This window comes from Etheostoma cragini, chromosome 20, assembly GCF_013103735.1.
Source record: "Etheostoma cragini isolate CJK2018 chromosome 20, CSU_Ecrag_1.0, whole genome shotgun sequence".
Lineage (NCBI taxonomy): Eukaryota > Metazoa > Chordata > Actinopteri > Perciformes > Percidae > Etheostoma > Etheostoma cragini.
Window position 1 is genome coordinate 13,514,487 of NC_048426.1, and position 16,867 is coordinate 13,531,353.

Genomic DNA, 16,867 nt, shown 5'->3' on the forward strand with positions numbered 1-16,867 from the left:
TAGTTGTACCTTACTGTAGGCTGTATGACTATATTTATATTGGACCTATAGTTTTCTTGCATGGCGGTTATGCTCAGGTATCTGTCTAATATTAGTATAATATATATATATTATAGTTTACTGATTATTTTCATGAAGTTATGTCTGTTCTTATGTGCCTTAAAGGTCCTATGGCATGTCAATTTCACTTTATGAGGTTTTTTACCATTAACGTGGGTTCCCACAGCCTGCCCTTGGTCCCCCAGTGGCTAGAAATGGCGATAGGTGTAAACCGAGCCCTGGGTATCCTGCTCGGCCTTTAAGAAGGATAAAAACACAGTAAAGTGCAGGACTTATTTCCGTTGTGGTCCTCAACACATAACATCAGGGCAAGACAAGAAACTTACAGAATGTGTAATACATATTGACAAGATATGAAATTTTACTTTAATTAATAAAAATAAAAACAGTAATTTGCTTTTTGTTCTATTCCATAACCAAAGAGTTCAGTGTGGAAATGACTGAGGTCACTTACAGAATGTGTAATACATTTTGACGAGATATAACATTTACTTTAATAAATAAAAATTAAAACAGTAATTTGCCTTTTGTTCTATTCCACAACCAAAGAGTTCAGTATGGAAATGACTGAGGTCATAAGGGGCAAGGTTACCTCCACTTTCTCTGCTTTCTCTGCATGAGAGAGAGACTTCATGGCTTTCATAGGAGCAAAGTGGTTAGTTAGTCAAGGCCACACCCCCGGCCTCCACCTTGCTCATTGTGGGACTGGCTCTAGTGGCTGTAATTCTGCACCAAGGCTGAATTTTGGGAAAGAGACTTCAGATATAGTATTAGGGGGACACTAAGGTCTATATAAAAGCATCCAAAGAGCACCATGTCATGGGAACTTTAAGTAATAAGTCTAATTAAGAAAAAAGAAATCACTACAACTTTGAATGTATTGCTCATTAGTGAGTTGATCTTCATTAGTGAGTTGATCTTAATTATGTTTATTGTATAGAAACTTGGCACAAGTTTATAGTAGGCCTAATAGTTTCTAGGTTTATGTTTTATATATAGTATCTACTGACTTTTTAAAACATTTAGTAGTGAGTTAACGGTCATGTATGGCACTATAACAGCCCTGTTGGACCTATTTTTCCTATGGTTTGGATTTGTGTATTATTGCTAATAGGCCTAGGTAGGCTACTTGTTGTTTCTTAATTTCTACTTTTTCCTAATATGTTTTAAGTTTATTGTCGTGGCAAACGTCAATATTTCTGAGATGATCACTTCTTATTTTTAAGAAGATTTCTTAAAATTTAGATGTTTTTGCTCTGGACACTTAAATAGAACAGTGTATTTCTATAATAAAATGACAAAGCAGGAAAAAAATACACAAGTTTGCATATTTCTTTTAGAGATAGCCTATAGCAAATACCGTAAAGCGGGGGGTGGGGGGTGTCCCCAGTCATAATTGCGGACACAGTTTAGTCCCTGCAGGAATATGCAGGGACTAAGCGTTATAGAGGGATGTCCCGGTGCAACGGAGAATGTGAATGCAGGCAGCGCATGAATATTATCTCCAGCATGCCACTTCGGAAGTAGGTCACCGCTCACCGATTTGTTCACCATGTCTCCAGCTACTATGGGCTGTTTTGGTCCGCGGATCGCTCCCCAGGTCGACAGCCCGACCGGGTATAGAAACTGACCATCAGAATCAGCACGGACGGGATTTTATTTTTTTTGGAAGGGGGGGATTTTCATTTCCCGAAGGGAATCGCAAGGTAATGATGAATCGCGGCTGTAATCCCCGTCACAGTTGGAGATGATATGATCGGTGGGTATATAGCCTTCTTCTAACAACTCGGCTGAAACACGAGCTCCTAATGATGTTTATATTAACTAGCAGCGCTTCAAACCTCCGATTGATCGAGGATGTTCGGATGTTTTAGACTCGTTTCTCCGCTAAGGAGCTTTTTTCACTTCTCATATCACAGCCTGCACTCCTGCTACGGCATGCTGTCAGATTAACACCGTCCACCACCATGGCCAACTACGAGCTCCAGTAGGCGAATCTGCGATTTCACACAGCCTGATTACAGTACATGCAATAACGGTGCCCTTAATTGCATGTGCTTAATTTCTGTTTAATGTAACCTAGATTGGGTATTATGTGGGTTTGTTTGTAACTGCTGGTGTCCGAACCTGCAAGTGGGGTTAGGGAGGAGGTGGTGGTGGTGGTGGTGGTGGTGGAAGATGGTTAGTGTTGGTGGAGGATTGTTGAACTGCTGATGTGCTACAGGAAAGTAGACTTGTGGTGATATGCACTGTATCTGAAGAGGCGCACACAGCACAGTTTCCTTAGAGCTCCTGCCTCAGGCTTTTTCTCTCATGATGACAGCTCTACACCATGTCCGTCCTCTGAATGAGCCTGTGTGTGACAGCCAGGCAGCACTGCCACCTCCTCCTCTATCTTCAGATAATATACAGTCAGTTCAAATGCCATCAGTAGGAGAGATCATTCTTTTTAAGTGGTTTTTATGTGTCAACTATGCAAAATTTACTTTAAAATACATTAGGTTTAAGGACAGGTCTTTAAACATTATGATCTACCATTTGATCTACTAAATTAGCTTCCCAATTAGCTCCCCAACCTGGGGTCACAACCTGGGGTCAAAACCCTAAGAGGGGGTCCCAAATTAAGGGTCACAAGATAATTCAAAGGGATAAGAATGAAAAATGTCTCTTACACTGTTTGTTTTTTGGGCTTGTTTTTCTTTTTAAGTACTGGAAGAGATGAATCTGAGCAGCCATGAGATTATAGAAGACTATCAAAGACCTATTTCATGTACACAAAGTCATGTTAAAATGATATTTTTTATGAAATACTGGATATTGTATTATGGATATTCAGGCCTTTGTAAATCAGTGAATCACAAATTGACATTGACAAGCCAACAGGTTGGTCCACAACTTTTTTGGCTTGTGTCGCCTGAAACGGTGAAACTGTCCAAGTATTTTATGAAAAAGTAATGAGAAAGGTTGGTAAAAATAAACATGTATAAATTATAAATGGTGGAACTGTAAACGTGTGTGTGTACAAAATTATCAGTTCTTGTTTTTTCTAACAATATGAAAAACCAAGTGAATATCAGACTACGGTATTCATTGTAACCTATTGTTTTTTGTTGTTGTGGTTAGTGTGGTCCAGTTATAATGCTCTTCAATGAGCTCCTGTTCTTCCATTGTGCATGCTCGTCTTATCCCAACGAAGCAAATTGATTTGATATCCGCAGACAGAAACTCAATGCGAGGTTCCTTCTGTTCTCTTGTTATCTGGAAATTAAATTTCTCTCTCATGGATTGCATTTCACGGTTCAGAGTCATTCGGCAATAAGGGCAGACAAAGCTATGGGATGGTTTTGAAAATGTCCAACCAGAGAGTTGCGTCCACTCCAGAGTCAAAGTGGGTTTGCATTTGTGGTATGGCTTACTGTACTGTACTGTATCTCAATCATGTTAAGTTGACGTAAAATGATGTAACAGATCCCAGCTTACTAAAGTCACTAGGTATGTTCAGGTTAGTATAAAAGAACAAAAGCTTGAGAAACAGAGTCTCACATTGACTGATCTTTGTAGTGAAGCACACTAAGTTTTGGTTTACCCAATCTTTCTTTAGGTGTTACTTGATAACAGGTTGTAAAGGAATAGCAGATTTGATGCACACATGGTGATGAGAGGAAGTTCTGTTAAATACTTGTGAATAAATAAGCAGCTGGTTAAATTAATCTGTTATTATGTTTAGCAGAAACAGTTTTTAGCAGAATTTGCATGGACTTTATAGTCAAATCCGCTCATCATTCACTTTTTGACGCATGCTACTTGACTGCAATGTGGTTGGCAGTGGTTGAATAATACATTTTTTATGACATATAGATAGAACAGAAGGTGGCATTTTGGCAAACAGGTGTGTTGAAAAGCAACTGCAGAAGAAATCAATTTTGTTGTATTGTATACACTATGTACATAGACAACCTATGCTAATTTGTAAGAAGATTTTAGACACACACATATATATATATATATATACACACACATACACACGCACGCTTTTCCAGTGTGAGTAATTTCTATATTTTCTCTGTTTAATAGCACTGTAAACTGAATATCTTTAGACCATTAGTTGGACAAAACAAGAGATTTCAATATGTCAGCCTTTGCTCTAAGACACTGTAAGTTTATAGACCAAGAAAAAAAGCAGCATGTGGATCATTTTATAGATTGACTTCAAAGCAGAACCAAACAACTTGCCGGTGTAGAGAGATTGGACAATATATGTATGATTGGACAATAACATATTGGAACAATATGACATTAGCTTGACGGGCAATCACATGCCAGACAACAAATGACAAATGTGCCATAATAAGTAGCTTGTAAAATAACTTAATTGTCCGTATATGTGTCAGGTATGTTGGGTATGTCTGGAAGCTGAAATTCAGACTTAATCATTTCTGAAAGACCCTGAATAGGATAAGCGTTGCAGATAATAGATGTGTGATCGTGAAAGCGAATGATTTTCTGGCTGAAGAGTCACTTAATATAAAAAAGTCCCATGCTGACTTAGTTCTTGGAGGTCAATTGGCATAATTGTGTTTCAGGGCTGAAGGATGATCCATCTCTTTATGCTGCACGCAGGAGTGTCATTGGATAAAGGTCACTGGCAGTTGAATCATCAGGAACTTTAAAAGGTTTCCGCCTAAGTGAGGTGTGTTTTTTTTTGTTTTGAGAGCGCACAGAGACTCATGTGAATTGCATAGGACCATGAAGCATATTATGTGTCTTCTACTATAAAGTTGTTGAAGGTGCTTTGATGTACCAGCCTGTTGACATGGAAACTGAAGAGGCTATTGTGCAACGAGTGTTTCCGCTGCCAGTTTTGGTGAAATAAGGATCGATTCATGAGTCATTTGTCATTCATCATACTGTTTGTTTTTGGGGCTCCAAATGTTGTAGAATGATGTCTTAATTTCATACCTCACAGCAATTTTAAAGAGTTTGCTGCCCCTTTTACCTTGTAGAAATTGAAATTTACACTCCATACAGGCTGTGCATATGGCTAAAATTGAATTGGAGCGGCATTGGGAATTGTGGATCCAGATCACTTCTAGAAGCATCCATCATATCAAATATTAAATACTTCACCTTAAAGTCTCATCTGTTTCCGCGCTGTGCTTCTGTGTTTTAGCACAGAGTGGATGAATTATTTTAATATTGAGCTCCTGGTGGATTGTGTGAGTAATTAATGTGCTTCAACATGGGTTGAGGGGGGTGAAAATTGTCTTTATTGATACAAAGATGAAAAGGCAAATGGAAAAGCACTATTAATATATTATGATATAAATGTAAAAATGAAAAATTGTAAACTAGGACAGAGGTGACCAATGTGACTGAGTTTTGGTCCCTCAGGCATAACATATCATGTGCTCTTCATCTCACTTCCTCTTCCATCTTGTGTGTGCAGTTTATTTGCATGTATAGGTTGTCTAAGTGGTCATATTCCCTGCAGATCTAGATATTGACAGCAAACTAAGTAAAACTGGTTGTTAAATAATGCATCAAAAGATCCTGTTTGTTACATTAAGTCACTCTTAGATTTTCTGTCTATGTGTGGGGTACGCTTTACAGTTGATGTCTGATCCATGTCTCCCCAGTGAGTGTATGGACCCAGGTGAAGATCAACGATGATGCTCGCTCAAGGGTCTCTCTGAGCTGAAACCCACCATCGTAGGACCCACGTGGATGAAGAGGAGGTGAAGGGTCTGCCCCCGGACGCTAAGACCATGGTGAAAGCTCAACGGAGCCAGACTGTGAAATGTGGGAAGCCTTGGAAGGAGAAGGAAAGCAAGGAGAAAGGAGGTGGTGTGAAAAAAGGAAAAGACCAAAAGAATGAGTTGAGACTAAGAAAAAAGAGGGACAAGACAGAGCCACATCGACATAGAAAAAAGGCAGTTAACGATGGAGATGCGCTGGACTGTTGCGTCCTGCTCACGCGTCTGGAGCAGAAAAGAGTTGTGGGTAAAGAAAAGGACGCATCAAAAGCTGGAAAACAAAATAGAGGTAAAGTCAAGAAGAAGCTGCACTCCAGTTCCAGTCAAAGAAGGACCAAATCAGGACAAAAGAAAACTTCCACAGCCAATCGGCAAGCACTGGAACCAAAAACCAACCAATCTGACGCCTGTCTCGTGTTTCCAGCACCCGACTTTGAGCCCCGCAGGCGGAGAATGGCCTCTCTCAACGCTGAGGCTGTCAACAGCTTGCTGCTCTTCAGAGACGATTCTCTTGCCTCAAATCTCACAAAGAAACGGCAGCCTTCTAATGAAGATAAAACTAAAGATAGTCTCACTAAAAACAAACAAAGTGGTCATAAAACCAAAAAAGTACCTCCAGGAGGGAAAGTAGACCCAAAAGAAAGACCTAAAAAACAGAGGCGGTCGGCAGCGGAGGCTCAGAACATCGATTGGTTGGCTTTGTTTTCACCAACGCCTCGGCGTCAGGCAGGCCTCACTGCCGCAACGCTGCTCAAACTCACCAGTGCCCAGTATGGAACCAAACGGCAAAAGAAGACAGAGTCCAAGCCAAGGAGTGGGAGTGAAGCGGCAGCTTCGACTCAAGATGAGATGAGTGGTAAGCCAGGGTGTGAAGAATCAACGCTGACCAAAAGAACAACACATCCCAAACACAAGGACCAACTAAAGCACATAAAACAGGGTACAGAGGATCTGGTTCATTCCCAGCTGAACTCCACCAACCAGGGTTGCTGTAGTTTGTGTAAAAGCAAGGCTTTGGATCCAGAGTGGAAGTGCACCACAGGAGGACAGGAGTGTCTCAAACATGAGCTCCATTGTGGCTCTTCGCTAGGATTCTCCTTGAGAACAATTAAAGAGGAGCAGGTGGAGACCGAGGTGTCTTCCTGCTACTGCTGCTCCCAGGAGAGGTGTGTCGAGTACTGTCACAGACTAGCCCTCTTCCTGGAGGACAAGACCTTCAAGGAACCAGAGGACAGCTCAGTGTCCGAGGTGTTCCACCACCACCATCACCACCACCATCATCACCACCACCACCACATTCAGTCCCCTCACTCTGTAACCCACTCAGCAGCCATAACCATCAGCCCGCACACGTACACTTGTTTCCCCAGCTACTATGTCCACTTCAGTCATCCGGACGCCTCCTCCTCTCCCATATCACCCCTCTCTTTGTGCCCAAAGAGCAGCAAGAGACCCAAGCTGCTCCCCAGCACCGGTCCACAGCCCTCAGGGATTAACCATCCAGTGTACTGCTGCACCTCAGTGGAGGCGTGCTACAGGGAGCCCTGCAGGATCAACAGCTACTCCTCCTACACCAGTGTGATTCCAGCCATCCCCAGAGGAGGGTGCTCCGTCAGCTCCACAGACTGCTCCACATGTAACCACTGCATCAAAAGAGGTGAGCAGACAGAAGACAGACCTCTAGCAGTGTGTCAGAATGTTTTTTCGATGCACTGGTATCTGTGTAAATGTCACTTATGTAACAACACTGACAACTTCCTCAGTTAGTGCCTCAGATGTACAGAAGGACAGTTATGTCCATTATCTCTTATTTATTTTTGAATCCTCATACAGTAGGCTATCTGTATTCATTTCTGCTGCAGATTAAGGTGTAGCCGTGATGTAGTGAAGGTGAATTTACCTTAAATCTTTCTATTGTAATTCAAGTTTTTTAATACATTTTTACAATAGATAAACAAACAGAAAACTAAATTTAAAAAAAGGACATAAAAATAGGGGACACAAAGTGTAAATAAAATATCACATTTGTACAACATAAAATTTAGATGTAATCTAGAGCTTGAAGGCAGCGATTTCCTGATTGCTTTTAGTCAATCGGTCAAGTTCCAAAAACACGGGATTCTACGTTTCCCATTCAATACTTCCCCATTTGGCAAATGCTTGCTTCTTTCAAACTCTTTCCCCCACTCAGATTGTAATTGAGACTTTGTCTTATAAATTTGGAGTTTTTAGTGTTTTCTTAGACTTTCAAGAGCTCCCTGCAGAGCCACTAAAGAAATGAAACTTTTATTATGTGTGTATCATCACTGAGCCCTGTAAGTAAGACAATAGGATTTCCTAATACATCTAAGTACTAAATATTCATGAGCACACTCGTTATTAGGTTATTTTCTATGCTATGCAAACACCCCGGGCATTTTTAATCTCCCGTTTTGGAATATCACTTGAGTGGGCGGTAACAAAAAATATCAGATAAAGGGCAAGACCTCTTTTGTCTACATCTGAATACACGCAGCCGGAGAGTGAATACAAGGCCTGTGCCGCTGAAACCTAATGAGCTGAATATATGAGCTTGAGTGTCAGCAGTTAGTAACTGAGTTTGAGTCAGAGATGTGAACCAGAACAGGAAAACTCTTTGTGATGTCTGTGGTGTAACACACACACGCACACACACACACACACACACACACACACACACACACACACACCTTGTGTCTGCCTGAATGTGTGGGAATATGGTTTAAAACACCTGAATGTGACCTCGAAACAACACTAATTACACGTGTACTGCTGTGCCTCAGCTGCATTTTCTCTTCCTCTTTCTGTGGTCTCCAGCAGCCAAAAGCAGGTTAGGCTGTGAGGGTTGAGCGCACTGAAATCTTTTAAGTTTTTACAAATAGATTTCATAGAAGACATTTTGATGTGTCATAGTCATAGACCGTATATAAAAGCACAGGTGTAAAAATTTGACTTATTGACTTAATTATGACTTACTGGGACACTTTAAAAGAACAGTGTCCCAGTTATTAGTACTAGTAACACCTGTGGATCTCCTGCCACGACAAATCAAAAGCCCAATCCCTACATGTAAGCCCCCAGAGTTCCCATACCCATACTACCATCCTATTTAGAATGCCAGAAAAAGATTTAGTATGTCCCGATACATAGTATGTCAAATGCAGTATCCCAAAAATGCCAGGATGTCCTACTGCATCCGGTCAGATTTTGCAGTATGCACGCCAGCAAGCTTCTCTGGCTATTCTGACCCACAATCCTTTGCGCTGCATATACAAACAAGAGGGTCAAAGTTCAAGGCGATGAATGTTATGAAGTAATGTGTTCCAGTTGTATGCATACTGCACGCAACAGTACGTGCTTTCTAAGGGCAGTTGCTGTACATACTCAAAGTAAAAAGAAAAAGTATTGCAATTTTGCTAACTTTGAGGCACATTTCTGTCTGCGAGGGCTTAGGGCTCCACCATTAGAAAAATAGTCATGTGCTTTAGGGCTCACTCGCAAACATTTTTGCGTGGGAAAGTTGCCGAATACCACAATCTTCTGACAGGGACATACTGACCAAATACAGAGAGTGTTTTGTGTCTTTAGTCTTAAATAGCTTCACAGCAAATTATTTGCAATGACTTGAATGTAACGGGTGTTACGCACTGAGGCTTTAATGTCTTCACCACAAGTTTCATGGGAGTTTGCACAACCTGTTTTTCTATACAGTTAGTGTTGTTGTCTTTCACTAGAATTGTGTGTGTGTGTGTGTGTGTGTGTGTTTGTGGCTGCTCTTGCAAAGGCTGTAATTGACCTTAATTGAGGCTCTGTGTGTTATTTCTGCTGCTTCAGCGGAACTAATAACAACTGAGTGTTGCTCATGTCTCTATTATGTAACCTTGTTAAAGGTTGTCGATCTGGTAGCTGCTCCTTATAGGACTGTCACTCTACTTCATTATGCCTTTTTCTGTTCCTTCCTCAGATGACTACCCATCAACTGTCAATGACCACCACAGTCTCTCCTCCATCCCCATCTGTCCCGGCCCCAGGACCCTCACTGGCTGCCCCATTCCCACTGTGCCTCCAGCCGGCCTATCAGTGCCCCACATTCAGACTCCGCTGTCCGAACCTAGCCAACCGCAGCCTCCCCTGCAGGTGGCGAAGGAGTGTCCACAGAGTGCCAACTCGCCCAGTAGTCTGGCGAGGTCTAGGGCACGCGGCACCGGCAACATCAGCTCAACTGTCTGCCCTCTCAAAAGTGACAAGAAGAAGCAGCTCAGCTCTGCCAGCATCGGAGGGCGAACGGTTGCCAAGCAGCCAAAGAACGGCCGCCAAAAGTCCACCAACGGCTGGCAGCCAGTTGGCCTGCCTTTTCAGAAAGAGGTTTTCTCTGTGGTACGTAGAGGAAGTCATGCTGTTGCTTTTTGACACAGCCATGACGGTGCCGCTTGTAATTAAATGTACGTTTGTAACTTGCCTGTCCTAAGAGAGTCTAAAAGGATGGATCAGACCTGCATCATTGTCCTGTTAGTGCTCATTCACAGTTTTTTTTAGTTTCGTACAAACACCTGACTGTTCACATTTCTGTTGAGACATAGGAGTCATTCAATACAAATTACATCCTGGAGCCTTTTACTCCACAGCCGCTCACAGCTTATCAGTGTCTGGCTGCTTGAGGAGTCAGTATTTCCTGCTGCCTGTGTTCCCAGGGAGACGAGGTTCCAGTGCTGAGGAAGTGTTTCGAGGGAGTCCAGAGGGACGGGGAGCTGATCCGCGTCAGAGACACTGTTCTGCTGAAATCTGGACCTAGAAAAAAGTCTCTGCCTTACGTGGCCAAGATCTCAGCTCTGTGGGAAGAGCCAGAGTCAGGTAGGGCACATGCATACAGTGTTTACTTTCAGCACAAGAGAAGCTGAGTTTAATGCTGTAAAAACTGCTTGAGCAGAGAAGTAAACTGTGTGTGTTTTGTTTTCTTCAGGAGAGCTGATGATGAGTTTGTTTTGGTATTATCGTCCAGAACACACACAGGGGGGGCGTAACCCCAGAATACATTGTGAGGTGAGAAAGAAATCCTTTCATACCTTTTAAAACACTGGTTTCTGATTGGTTCGGCAGGCATTTGATAAAATCATGTACCTGGACACCTATGTTAAACTGCATGATCAAGAATATTTATGCTTCATGTCATGTACGCTTTTAAGTCTTAGGTGGCGATAACATAACCCTCACTTACACTTAATTTAAATAAGGCTGATGATATTATGTATTTCTCTTTTTGTTAGCAAACCAAAAATGAATTGATCCCACTTACAAGTTGTGTCTGTTTATCCAAAGCCTGCTTATTCCTTTGTGTCATTGACCTCCATTGTTGAAGAAAAGCTATTAAAAACACAACTATGAGCCACATGTTCCTTTATTATCATAAACATAGTTTATTTTGAGTCACTACCACACAAGCAGTAGTCCCCACCCTACGTATTAGTCCACGGCAGAAAATAGTCTCCAACAAGTGTATTTTAAAACAAGTTTATTTTATTGAAAACTGAAGTTCCCAGCTTCCTAAATTAGTTCTCTTTTTCAAAATGAAACTATATATGTGTGATCTGTTTTTTAAAGATAAATGTCTTCAGGAGGAACAAATGGGCTTGGGGCCGAGAGGACAACACAGGGGAGGGATGTCGGAAAGTACTGAGAAACGGATTCAGGCATTGTTAATTTTGGGAGATTTCTTGATAAGAAAAAAATATATACAATGACACAAACATTATCTTTCAAACAGTGCCCATGGTACTTTTGCTTGCTTAATTTTAATAATTAGTTTGTAGCAATCACTCTTGAGCCTCTTCCTATTAATTTCTTCCTATTTGTACACTATGAGTTTGCATCGAAATCAAAACATTACCATTCAGGAGAAGACTTCTGAGATTTTGGCTTAACTCAAGAAACTGAAAATATGTTTAAAAGAAATAAGAGTGTACGAACAAACATACACACATACGCTGGCATACACACACGCGTTGAAGAGCAGCTTCTGTTGTGCTTGGTTCGTGTTGTCAGTAATCTCCCAGTGGAACGAGTTGCACTTTAATAAATCTCTAGAAACAACAAACCACATGAAGTCTGTCACTTCTCGGCTGCACTAACAAACAAGAAACACATCAGAGCGGCGGTGTGAAAACAGTAGCAGGGCTTTGGCTCGCAGGAAGAAACATCTTCCTCTTGCAAGTCCGTCCTTTGTCTGGAAGTGAAGGTGATGCAGAAGCGCCCTTGTACGATGAAGTTGTCTTTCACAGCCCTTGTGTACATGTGCAGACTGTGATGGCTTCGGGAATCAATTGTTTAATTTTGAGTCTTGGTGGATGATTGGTTGTTGCTGTTTTTGGAGCTAACACATGACTGAAACTTTCTCTCCCCAGAATGAGATCTTTGCGTCTCGTCACCAGGATGTAAACAGTGTGGCCTGTATTGAAGAAAAATGCTATGTCCTAACATTGACACAGTATTGTCGGTAAGAAAGAAAACATTTAATTTTTTTTTTTACATTTTGTGGTTGTGTTGCCGTATGTCTCTGAAGTATATTTCTTGCAATTCACATGTTGCTTTTGAAAGAGTACCTGCTGAGAGAATCCTACAGTGCTGGTTTTTGAAGCTCAAAAGAATGCATAATGTTTGACATAAAAAGCAGCCAGGTTTTGCACAGTTCTCAGACAGTTTGAAGCTACAAAGACATTTTAGTGTTTTTCTGAATGTCTTTTTGAAGGGGCTTGAGTTTGATGTGCTGTATTTGTGCCTTGTCCAGATTTTGTGCCTTGGTAAAACGCCGTAGGGAGGGCGTGCGTGACTGCGTCGCCTCACTCGTGGTGCCACCTGTTGTCAGCAATGCCATGCCCACCCACCACTGTGTGCCCGATGACGTCGACCCAGAGCTGGTCTTTTTCTGTCGTCACGTCTATGACTTCCGCTACGGACGCCTCCTCAAGAACCTGCAGTAGCATCTGTTGGGGCATGACACAACGCTACGGGACGTGAGATAATCTTATACATTCTCCACGTTGATTAGCAACATACGTACCTGCTGCCTGTGTGAAAGGAACTGGAACTTCAGGATAAAGGATTGAGAGCTTATTTTGTTTTGAAATCTCGTCTTCACACTTACATTTATTTAGTAAGAGCAATGGCTTGACATGTTGTATAAGAGTTAATGTGGCTGTGTATTGGTCTTTATCATACATGGCTCTATGATGTCGTAGCAGCTGCGTGAAGAACCCTGAACATATTCTGCTGTAGAAAATGCTACTGTAGCTCTTAGAAATGTGACATTTGATAGGTATCAAGAGAGGTTTGATGTTACATGTGAATTATGTTACTGCCTGCCTAACAGATATCAGACACTCAATGTGTCCCAATGATACGCCACAGCTAAAGAAAATCTGAGGCATGTTGTGCTGCATTGGGCCTTGAGAAGAAACAAAGAGATCTCTTGAGTGGCTGAAGATTTCATATATTCGTCATTAGATTTCTCTGCAAGTCGCTGCATACAGACATATGACAGATAAGTTCCAGAGTGAACATCTGTGTTCAAGGTGTTTGTAAGGAATAGTATTTTGGGAAATATGCTTTTTTGCTTTCTTGCTGAAAGTTAGATGAGAGGATCTATGCCCCTCTTATGTATGGTGAATATGAACCTACGGCAAGCTGTGCACTGCAGCAGTTAGCCTAGCATAAAGACTTGAAACAGGTCTAACTTTCATCAAGAAAGATAATTAGCTTTCCAAATGTTTTAAACAGTTCTGTTATTTAGGTCTATCTAGTAAACTCTGAGGAAAATTCTTGATCAGAAAAAATGGTTGGATTCAAAAACTTAGTTCAACTTTTTTACCACTGATTAAGTATATATGCAGAGCAAATAATATAATGTGGAAGTTCTTTTGGCTCTTACCTTTTGTGATTTTCTGAGGAAATTATAGAGAATAGCTCTTATTATGTCATATCTTTAACTCTGCAATTCACCAGAGTGGTGATTTTTACAATGAAGTAACAGACCTGCACTCTACAGAGAAAGCACACATCAGTTGATTTTCGCAGTGTAAAGACATTCAATGAGTTGAGCATTAAGAGCATTTTTGCAATGCCAATGCTGAGGAATATTTTACTTTCTCAAAGCTGTTTGCCAGAGGTGTGATATGACTCCTGTGTCAGCTAACTGAATATTTGCATTTATATATCTGGATGAGTGTCTGTTTGTGGCAGATGGCATCAGTTAGTCACCTATATTCTTGTTTCTTCACCGATGAGATGGTGAGTAATGTATTCAGTGTAGCATTTAGATCTGTGTTTATGATCCGATCCATTCCTATGTTTGAGAGAAGATATGTATTTATTTCTGTACTGAGAAAATATTATTTATTTTCTAAAGATTATTTTAAAGAATAGAGGTTTAGATGAGTGGCTTTCATTCCTGATTAGAAAGGAGGTCTCTCCTTCTTAGCTGCCTGTCTAAGATGAAAAGTGTGTGAGTCATTTGCAATAGGATTTCTGTGACTGATTGAGCTTGCTTGCCCACTACAAGCCTATTATATGTTGTGTTGAGATGTTGAAGTCCTCCGGCAGATTTGAGGACACATTTAGAAGGATCTCAGAGACAGTTTGAATGACACCTGCTAACATGGGACCAGAGATGCTTAACCTGCAGGACCATAACGTACCTTGGCCTCTCCCAGCTCCCTGTCATTTGCCTGTCACTTCTCCTCAGATGCAAAAGCTTTGCCACTTCACCTTTAAATGCTAAAAGCTACAATAATTTCAACCTACATGCCATTAGCCTGTGCCCTTGATCTTGCTGCCTTATAGAACATTCCCAGCCTTTCATGTAGAAATGTGTCTCAATATCAGTCTGGGATGATGAAGCTTCTTAGTGTGCTGATCTTGATTCCTAGATGCTTTTCATTTTCCAATGTGATTTGTAAGGCAAAACTGATCCTTGACCAACCCTTTTATTTTGACAAACGGCTGCCCAAGTTTTGATTCAAATTCAAATTGATCTGTTTAAGATATTTGGCTGTTAAAAGAAATAGTTCAACATTTGGGAAAATACACTTATTTACTTTCTTGTTGAGAGTTAAATCAGAAGATTGATACCAGTCTCATTACCTGTACGTTAAATACTGTATGGCGCTACAGCCATCAGCTGATTAGCCTAGCTTAGCGTCAAGACTGCAGGGGGAAACAGCTAGGCTGGCTCTGTCAGAAAGGCAACACAATCCTCCTACCAGTACATCTAAAGCTCACTAATGAACCTGTCTGGAAGAATTATTTATGTCTTTAAGAAGTCTTTATGGCAAGCTAAGCCTACTGTCTTTTGACATAGCTCTATATTTAACGTACAGGCATGAGTGTGGTATTGATTTTCTTATCTAAATAAGCGCTAATTGTATTTCCTGAAATATTGAGTTTGTAGTTTTAGCAGTCAGCTTGAATTCGCATCAGTTGTGATGAATTTCAGTCGTTACAAGTTTTCACGGTGGACAAAAAGTACAAAATGTCCACAGAAACTATTCTAATCCACTTCTTCATCATAATCCAACCCTCAGCTGTCCATCTGTATGCTCATTATGTTCCAAACAAAAGACACAACAACTTCCTGGCAGAGCTTCAGGCAGTGAGGAAATGGATTATGCTGCAGGAGTGTTTTGAGACGATTTAAGTCTTTTACTCTGCTTTGAAACCACCATTTGAATCCTTTCTGTCCAAGAGAGCAAGAGCTGTTCTACATGAATTGCAAACTATTTACAGCCATCTTAAGAGCACAGGGGGTATTTGATGGCAAAAACATTTTGGGTGGAGTGTCCCTTGAAAATACCCACATCCTGCCTACTTCTGCTTTACTCTCTAGGTGGAGTACTTTTGTGTGTTAATTTACAAAAATATAATTCACTATAATGAATTAATGGTTTCGTTTTCGACTTTCAATAAGCCTCCTCGGATAAATATGTTCATATTGGTTAATTCAATTTAATAGGCTGAAATGGAAACAATAGAGCTGAAGGTGATTGGACTGTATCAAAACTATAGCTGTTTTCCCAGACTGAAATGTGTTGTTGAATATAGATGGATGGTGGATGTACAGCAGTAAAGCCCACACAGGAAGCACACTCCAACAAAGCAGAATTGGGTTTTCATTTGGTTTGATTTGGTTCTGCAATTAAAAATCCCCCTGGGTGCTCTGGATCAGAGTTAGAAACCACACACAGTTCATATTATGGCCCTAGGAATCACTCAGCAAACTAATTATGTTTAATCAAGATGTGTGATACTTATGTCTTAATTGGTCCTCTGTGCCTGTTCCCATTAACCCGTATATATTCTGAGCGTTTTCCACAATAAGAAGGACGAGCTGTTCACTTTACCCACCTTCCAAATGCCTTTCATTTTTGCCAGATGATGCTGGTCTGATCTTGAATAATCACAAATAAATGTTTGCACCAAAAAGAGAAGAGATGGTATTAAAACATGAATTTAATTTCATTCCCAGGTGTACAAAAAAACCTAAACTTTGATTCTTCTGATGTGAATTTATGTTCTTATTCTTTGCATGGCGTTTCTTTTTTAAATATCTTGGAAATATTAATCATAGCACAGATTATTTGTATGGTTTCAAATGGACCTCTGTAATATAAGAAACTATTTAATTGTAATAAAATAATATATGAGTTTGAACATGTGTGTGGGAGATTTTTCATGGTATATACACTACCGGTCAAAAGTTTGGGGTCAGTTACAAATTTCAATTTTACTCCATTATAGACATGGATACCAGCTGATCTGAGTGGGTGGCTGATCTTTAATGCAATATCTACATTTCCCATTATCGGCAACCATTCATCCAATGTTCCAAATGCTCATTTTGTTTACTAATCTGATATTATTTTAAAAAACTAACTAAGAAAACATTAAACAACCCTTTTGCAATTATGTAAGCACATAATGTAATCTGGAAACTGCTGCCCTGGTTAAAAAAAACAAGGCAACTGATCTCAGCTGGGATTCTGTCTATA

General features: G+C 40.6%; 1 protein-coding gene across 4 annotated transcripts in view; it reads left to right on the forward strand.

Annotated features, from left to right (window-relative positions):
• The window catches only part of bahd1 (bromo adjacent homology domain containing 1), a 29,206-nt gene extending 12,677 nt beyond the window's left edge, over positions 1-16,529 (forward strand). The window contains exons 2-8 of one of the 4 annotated variants that reach the window (XR_004654873.1): positions 5,697-7,470; positions 9,796-10,208; positions 10,523-10,682; positions 10,792-10,871; positions 12,230-12,321; positions 12,613-13,551; positions 15,033-16,529. Coding sequence is in view for 3 of the 4 variants with exons in the window: in XM_034858767.1 (XP_034714658.1) it covers positions 5,826-7,470; positions 9,796-10,208; positions 10,523-10,682; positions 10,792-10,871; positions 12,230-12,321; positions 12,613-12,805 (2,583 nt within the window). In the remaining variant the exon portion in view is untranslated. Of the gene's footprint in view, positions 1-1,568; positions 1,820-5,696; positions 7,471-9,795; positions 10,209-10,522; positions 10,683-10,791; positions 10,872-12,229; positions 12,322-12,612 lie in introns of those variants that run through there. The other 3 variants (XM_034858768.1, XM_034858769.1, XM_034858767.1) reach the window with 3 other exon arrangements.
• Positions 16,530-16,867: the final 338 nt, after the last annotated feature.